We start from the raw sequence: 8,678 nt of genomic DNA, 5'->3' as shown, positions 1-8,678 counted from the left end.
ATTTTCAACTAATGTATTCCTGGGGTATGAAGCCACAGGAGAGACCATATTTTGTTGCCCATCCCTAATCATCCTGGAGAAGATAGTAGTGAGCTGTTATCTTGAACTTCTACAGTCCAAATAGTGTACGTTTAGCCGGAGAGCTATTTATCACTTATTACACTGCTAACACTATAGCATTTATGAACAATGACAGCCAAGAAAAGACTCATTAAACTGTCCAGCCCCAACTACTCAATGATGCCGCCTTAAAATTTACAACGTACATGATCTGCATCTTCACCTAGCAGCCATGTGTTCTCCTAAAAATGGAGATTTATCCTCACAAGATTGTAGCCAGTCGGTAGCATCACTGGGGTGTGGGAGGCTGCATGTTCACACTCTCCTGGGGCTGCTTGCTGTTTTACAAGAAGTCAGGTTTTTCAACTCCTTACTTACTGTAACACTCCTTTACTTGCATCTGTCTATAGTAGATGAGCAAATATACAGCTCTCTGTTGCAGTGTCTCAAACGTTTCTCTTCACATAGTCATTCTAGACTGGTACCTTTTCTCTTGCTAGTATCAGTGTCAGGTAATCAATTCCATCGTTGTGATTTACATGAATCACATTATGCCGCATCTCTACACGAGTTTCTCCCTTCTTGGTCTACATTGTTGCAGTCATTTACTTTTCTTAACTGTACAATTTTTGTTTGCTGTTTAATGTGAATGAATTCAATTGACCAGAAATTCCTTTCAGTTCTCACTTTTGAAGGGACACTTTACCACACAGAGTAAGGCAATTCCATTCAGGCAGTAAATTCAAATTCATGTTATTTAAAAATAAATATAAATCAGTACAAAACTGTAATGTTGAATTTTGAAGCTCTTGGTAGAGTTAGCTCAGTTCAAATGTATAAGAATATTACATTAGTTCAACGAAGTCTTCAAAACTAAATCCTCAAAAGCAGATCCTAAACAGGCATCCTTCAGTTAGGAGATGACCATCACTGGAGTTGGGATTTTAACCTTTAAGGCAAGTTCAAGACATTCCATCTCCATGTGTTAATGGGGGTATTATCACTCTTTGTTTGGCTATCATATTGTTTAATTTATCTTAATAGGCCTTGATGAGTAATCAACAGTAATCATAAACAGCTTGCTCGTCTTTTCCAAGGCAATTTGGAATGGACAATGACTTCTACATTGATTTTTATTTTGTTAATTCACTCATGGGATGTAGGCAGCACTGGCTGGGACAGCATTTATTGCCTATCCCTAGTTGCCCTTGAGAAGATGGTAATGCCTCCTTGAACTGCTGCAGTCTATGTGCTGTAGATTGATCCACAATACCTTTAGAGAGGGGATTCCAGGAATTCGACCCAGTAACAGTGAAGAAACAGCAATATTTTTCCGAATCAGGATGGTGAGTGGCTTAAGGGGAACTTGCTGGAGGTGATGCTCCCATATATCTGCTGACACTGTCCTTCTAGATGAAAGTGGTCATGGCTTTGGAAGGAGCTGTCTTTGATGAATTTCTGCAGTGCATCTTCTAGATAGTACAAAATACAAACCAAAAGAAGTGCAGATGTTGAAAACAAAAATAGAAATTGTTGCAAAAGCTCCACATGTTTGGCAGCATCTGTGAAGAGAAATCAGAGTTAACATTTTGTGTCCAGTGACCCTTTCTCAGAACTTGGGGACCCTGCAGCTTCCTGTACTTAGCATCGCTTTCAATAATTTTAGAGCTTGAACTCTCCTACGTCCTAGCTACCTGACCACCCCCACCATTCCACACACCAGACCTTGTAATCACATCATCTGCTATTACACACAACCCATTGTTAGTCACTAACAGTCTCCACTAACAGCCTCCTAGCCAGATTGATATCCACTCCTTTGTCTGACCAACGGTTTTCTCTCTCTTTGAGCTCCAGCCTCCAGCCTCACCTTTCATTTACGCCTTACACCCTCCCTCCAGCCAATCTTCTGCATTCCAAAATGTTAACTTTGATTTCTCTTCACAGATGCTGCTGCACCTAATAAACTTTTCCAGCAATTTCTATTTATGTTGTAGATAGTATAGCGTTTCTGTTGAATGACAGTAGTAGAGGAAATAGATACATTTGGATGTGATGCCAATCAAATGGACTGCAGTGTCTTGAATGGTACCAAGCTTCATGAGTATTGTTGGAACAGCATCAGTACAAGCAAGTGGGGAGTGCACACAAGTGGAGATGGTTGGTGCTTAGTAGCTATGGCGCACAAATGTTACTTGCCACTTATCAGCCAAAACCTAGATATTGTCCTGATCTTACTGTATTTGCAAATGGACTGCCCTCAGTATCTGAGAAATCGCAAATAGTGCCATTATCAGCAAACATCCCTACTTCCAACCTTATGATAGAAGGAAGGTCTTTGAAGAAGCAGAACTAAATGGTTGGGCTGAGGACACTGCCCTGAGGAACTTATGCAGAGATGCTCTGGAGTGGAATTTACTGTCCTCTAGCAACCACAAACATCGCTTCCTGATTTGGCACAATCATACCCCCATACAATTCCTTTCATTCATGCCACTAAATTGCACCTCACAAAGAAACATTTCTTTCAATCAGCCCTCTTGAAAACAATTGCAGATAATCTATCTTGGTGGCATCGTTAATATTAATATTGCCAGACAAGTATTTCCAACATTTTTTAATATTGCAGCAGACCAACAATATACTTTAACTACTGAGCACAGGAATTATGTGATTGTCAAATCCAACCAAATGTAGCACTTTTATAACTGTAATAAAATGAAGTATTAAAAATCTTATTAAACTAAGAGAGACTGATACTTGAGGGCCTACTTACTGCTTTTCTCAGTGACATTTTAGATTCATTATCACTACACCAACTTCTCTGAAATTTCCTCACCTCCTAGAAATACCCTATTCTATCTTCTCCCATAATTCACCGTCTCTCCCTTTAACTCACAAGGGTTCATTTAACCTCGGCAATAGAATGAAGATTGAACTAGCCGGCTGTTTCAATGCGAATGATAGTGGGATATGGAGCATCAAGCCCCCAGATCTAAGTTTACTCCTCTTCCTTATACTGTCTCCAAACTTTATGTTTATTCCTCAATTTTTGCTTTCTTGCCTGATGTGCAGAGTAGGAAGTCTTGTGGTGCAGTGGATACCATTCCTGCATCTTTAGAGAAACTTCAAGATCTGGGCCCAACCAAGGACTTGATGGTTGAGGAAACTGCATTAATAATACGGCCAAACAGATTGAGTGTCAATTTATAAATTCTTCCAACAGGCAAGAGAGATTTCTAGTCTCTCATGTAATAGAAAGATATTGGAGCCTCTATTATGCATATTAATGTTGCTTTAGTCTACAATGTGTACATAAAACATGCATGTTGCCACAGCAACATGAACTCTTCGAGTGAACTGTCACTCATAAAAATGTGCAAGTTTTCATGAGAAAGAACCTTATCTTGACATTATCTAACAGTATCACACAAGGCCTTATATATGGTACAGGGTGTTCATAAAGTTCTTGTTCACCATTAAGCTTTAATAACTTTTAATATGCAGATAGCAAAGTAAACTGTAAGTGTCAACTGAAGGCAGCACTCATAAAGCCTTTTTCAGCATTAATGTTATCAATATAGTTGTGAATGCTGTGCCAACAATTTCAGCACTGATTGAAGGTGGTGAGATCACAAGCAAAGGTGAACTGTTAGAAAATTAGATCAAACAATGTTTAATGTTGCCTTCTTCTGCTGCTCTAAGGGCAGCACGGTGGCACAGTGGTTAGCACTGCTGCCTCACAGCACCAAGGACCCGGGTTCAATCCCAGCGTTGGGTGACTGTCTGTATGGAGTTTGCACGTTCTCTCCGTGTCTGCATGGGTTTCCTCTGGGTGCTCTGGTTTCCTCCCACAGTTCAAAAAAAAGTGCAGGGTAGGTGGATTGGCCATGCAAAATTGCCCATAGTGTTCAGGGAGGTGTAGATTAGGTGGGTTATGGGTTATGGGGGATGGGTCTGGGCGGGATGTTCCGAGGTTCAGTGTGGACTTGTTGGGCCGAAGGGCCTGTTTCCACACTGTAGGGATTCTAATTCTAATTCTTAACTGTGCCTTTATCAGCAATCAAGAATCATCCTCAGCACTCAGGTAGGTTCACCTTACATTCACAAAAATGCCAACGTTGCCACCCAAATAGTTATGTCTGACAGATCCAACACACCTCCAGCTACTCAGTTATAAACTACTTACTAATGCTCTTGCTGCTGTCTTGCAGGACAAGGCCACCTGCAGAGACTAGCAGAGAACCACAAAGAGACAAAGCATTTCTGTGCCTCCTGAGGCCTTTGAATTTAATGATGTTCCACATTATAGACCCTGGCAATCATCGAGGCCATTACATCTGATATTCTTGAAAATATTCAGTATAACAGTATGTTCCAGCTTGGCGTATCTTTTTAAAATCCTATTTCACCACTAAATTATTATCGGGTTTGCAATGCAAGCTGCAAATGGTGCAAACATGGAGCCTCATGCTATCCATCCCAACTCCTTTAGCTCACCTCAACTATCCCTTTTTGCATGCAAATAGTGAAGATTTGCTACTTGACCAGCTACATCAGCCTTAATGTGAAGAACAAGAAAGACAACTGGCCTCTGATGAAGAAACACCATCTACTATCTGACATGCACTGTTGCCAGCTCAGATTCTGGCACTATGTGCGTGATAGAGTCCAATGCAATACATTGTCAGCCCCTGGCACAGCTATAGCTGCAGCCAGGCCAGGACGGAGAGATAAAGCATGTTGCCAGCTCTCCAGGTCGGGGGTTGCTCACAGATATATTTCATTGCAGGGGCATTTTGTTGAGGAATTTGATAGGGAAGTAAAAAATGGAATACTAATGTGTGCTTTCACTGAGATACTTGGTGAATTGATATGCCTGCCACATATCCTCTTGTCTTTCTCAAGAAGATGACATGGTGTCTCAGAGGTTAGCACTTCTGCCTCACAGCACCAGGGACCTGGGTTCGATTCTACCCTTGAGCGACTGTCTGCATGGAGTTTGTACACTCTCCCTATGTCTGCAAGGACTTACTCCAGTTTCTTCCCACAGTCCAAAGATGCGCAGGCTAGATTGGCCATGCTAAATTGCCCATAGTGTTCAGGGATATCTAGATTAGGTGAGTTATTGGTGGATGGATCTGGATGGGATGCTCCAAGGGTCTGTGCGGACTTGTTGGGCCAAAGGGCCTGTTTCCACACTGTGTGTATTCTATTCTAAGACATTTGACTTTAACCTAGCACAGGTCATTGCACAGATGTTGGAGCCAATTTGAATATGGGTTAACTCCTCGAGAATACATGAACAAACGTCTGGCAGCCAAATCCTCAGTTTTCTCATCAATACAGGAAGAAATCAGCTGCATATTATGAAATCCATGCCTGTTGCTGTTACATAAGGTTACAGATGTAAAAGGGTTAATCTATGAGCCTTTTTCTGTAGAAGACAGGGATGCTAAGACTTTGAGTATTTTCAAAGCGGGGTTGATGGATTTTTGATTATCGATGGTTAAAGGGATTTACATATAGTGTGGGTAAAAGGTGTTGAGTTAGATCAGTCATGACAGTCGGACTTAATGACAGAGCATTTAATGACAAATGGGTTGAATGGCCTACATCTATTCCTATATTTATAAGGCCAAAGCTAAAGGTTGGACCACTCTGACATATAACACAGCAAGCGAGTGGAGCAGGGACAGTTCAGGCAAAAAGTGTTGAAACATAACTTGCTGAGGGAAATACTTGTGCCTTAGTGATAATTAAAATGTTTAAGAGTTAACATAACCTAAACAGAGTTACTGAGTAAACTACAACTTGTTCTCTAAGACAAAAAGCTCTTCTGCAGAGTCATATCAGTGGTCTGTCCAAATTTGCAGACTACTGAACAATCCTTTAGACTAGCAGGGGAAGAAGGATTGACATCAGCACTCTTACCCCAACCATAAGCAACTAGTGATAATGGGAACTGCAGATGCTGGAGAATCCAAGATAATAAAGTGTGAAGCTGGATGAACACAGCAGGCCAAGCAGCATCTCAGGAGCACAAATCTCTGATGAAGGGTCTAGGCCCGAAACATCAGCTTTTGTGCTCCTGAGGTGCTGCTTGGCCTGCTGTGTTCATCCAGCTTCACACTTTATTATCATAAGCTACTAGTGGTTGCATCATATTATATATAGTAACTGTTGGGACCAGCTTGATGCCATGCAGGAACAGGCTGTCATCATCAATGCTCAGACCTCAGTTTTATCAGGCTCCTACAGTAGTCAACAATCTGTGCTCCAGCAAATTACTAGGATTATTGTGGATCTGTCCCTAGGGATCAGCAATGGCTCTGTGGACATCCTCTCACAGGATGACAGTGTTTGTGCTCCTTTCACTGCCAACTAGCTTGTGTCCTTACAATTGCCTCTCAGCACAGACAGCTGACAGCTATGCCAAGGTAGCATAGTTGAAGGTGGGCACTCAAGACCCAAAGTTGCTGGAGATCGTCCTGATGGGCTATAAATAGTCCTCCACAGTGAGAGTCAGCTAGTCTAAATGATTGTTCAGTAGTCTGCAAATTTGGACAGACCACTGATATGACTCTGCAGAAGAGCTTTTTGTCTTAGAGAACAAGTGAGAGTCAGCAACCTTCCACCTATCATTGAGTAGAACTATAGGAGGAAAAAAGACACACTAAAGTACTCACAAAAAAGGTAGCATGGACTGTCCAAGAGAAAGTTATTTGTTCTTGTGTAAACTATTGGAAGTGTTGTTGGAACAAATGGTATGGAATTGGTTTTCTGTGAGAGTATTTTGTTTCAGAGTCATAGCCAAGAGGATGCTTTTGTTGTCAAGTAGTAAATGGATTGGAATGTATGGAAGTGAAGAGCAGTGGCGATGTGGAGATGCAATCTCAAGAAAACTAAGATCTCAGTACCTGATCATGGACAGCATTTCAAAAGGAAAGGGGTCTCAAATATGTTGCTCCTCCCATTGTGTGCAGCTTCCCCTCTCTGCTGCCCATCATTCCTACAGGCCAAGAGAAACTATCGCCCCGTTTCCTTGTCACAAGCTTTCTGCTGACAGGCTTTTGAACTCTGATATCTTCCTCTTCAAGACCCATCACCACCCCCTTGTGAACCTATCATATCAGCGAAACTCAACACTGCACCTCCATTATCAAAAAGGGAAAGAAAATCAAATGCACCTCCACTGAGCAGCTCCCTGGTGGCGTCTGTAAATGTTGCTGGCCTTGGGTTTTGAAGGGTGCCCTTGTGTATGTCCTGTACACTTGATTAGCTGGGAGAAATGAAAAGATGGCATTAACAGTCTCTGCAAAGTCTAAAACGGCAGTCTGTGGTGCCACTCTGCATTCCTCTGATGGCCATGTTAAGGCCTTAACAGCACATAGACCACACCAGAAGTAGCTAGGGGCAATCCAACCAGCAATTTGAAGATTGGGCTCTACAGTACTGATACCAGCACTGTGATGGAGTCTAAAGTCTTTAAATGCTGTGTCAAAACCGATCAGAATTCTCCAGCTCAGCAGCTCTGACAGCATCTGTGGAGAAAGAAACAGAGTTGATGTTTCAAGTCTGGTGTAACTCTTCCAAAGAATTATATCAGCCTTCTTACTTCTTTCTTTCACTGTCCATCCTGTCATACCAATAGGGAGAATTGACCAAATGGGCAGAGATTTTGTTTTGAACTTTTCATTGACCTGAAGTGCATGTTAACAATTAATTAGAAGCTGGGGAGGATAGGCAGGGAACCACTTTAGGGAGAGACAATGGATTTAGGGGTGCCTCCATTATAAATGGCATTGCAACGCAGATGCGAATAATAAGGAACACCTACAAGTATATTCTGGGTGCTGCATTTACATGCAGACTAACGACAAGCCCAGTTTGGCACAGTGACTCTGTGATTAGCATTGCTGCCTCATAACACCAGGGACTTGCATTCAATTCTAGCCTTGGGCGATTGTTTGTGTGGAGTTTGCACATTCTCCCCATGTCTGCATGGGTTTCCTCTGGGTGCTCTGGTTTCCTCCCACAGTCCAAAGATGTGCAGATTAGGTTGACTAGCCATGCTAAATTGCCCATAGTTCCCAGGGATGTGTAGTTTAGATGGATTAGCCATGGGAAATGCAGGGTTACAAGGATAGGGTAATGGGGCGAGTCTGGGTGCAATGTTCTTCAGACAGTTGGTGTCAACTTGTTGGGTCAAATGGCCTGTTTCCACACTGTATGAATTCTATAATGCTCTGCAGGTATTTAGTGCTGAAAAGCAAAGTATGGAATGTAAAAGATCCCTTGCCACTAATTCAGAGAAGAACAGGGAAGGTCTCCTCAGTGACCTGAATGGCATTTATCTTTCAAATATGAAATGAAATTAGACCATCACATTGGTAAATACTTTGCTGTTTTTGGGACCTGCCGTAAAAATTGGAAGCTGCCATTCCTACATTACAACAATTGCCATACTTCAAAAGTGCTTAAGTGGTTACAAGGCACTCTGAGAAGCTGAAAGATGCTAAAAAAAACTCCTCCTTCTGTTAGAGAATATAAGCTAACAGTTACAGAATGAGACAAAGAGACAGCATGAATTAAAACATTCACAGGTCTTATTGAGA

The 8,678-nt window shown here is 41.9% G+C and overlaps 1 protein-coding gene across 1 annotated transcript in view; it reads right to left on the bottom strand.

Moving 5' to 3' along the window:
* Positions 1 to 887: 887 nt before the first annotated feature.
* Positions 888 to 8,678, bottom strand: part of LOC125452224 (uncharacterized) — a 111,792-nt gene continuing 104,001 nt past the window's right edge. Inside the window, exons 3-4 of the mRNA XM_048530384.2 lie at positions 7,251 to 7,604; positions 888 to 1,532 (exon numbers count right to left, since the gene is read on the bottom strand). Of these exons, the coding sequence (XP_048386341.2) occupies positions 1,470 to 1,532; positions 7,251 to 7,604 (417 nt within the window). The 3' untranslated portion in view covers positions 888 to 1,469. The remainder of the gene's footprint in view (positions 1,533 to 7,250; positions 7,605 to 8,678) is intronic.

This window comes from Stegostoma tigrinum, chromosome 4 (genome assembly GCF_030684315.1).
Source record: "Stegostoma tigrinum isolate sSteTig4 chromosome 4, sSteTig4.hap1, whole genome shotgun sequence".
Lineage (NCBI taxonomy): Eukaryota > Metazoa > Chordata > Chondrichthyes > Orectolobiformes > Stegostomatidae > Stegostoma > Stegostoma tigrinum.
The sequence above is the reverse complement of the archived record's forward strand: the minus strand, read 5'-3'. Positions and strand labels throughout refer to the sequence as shown.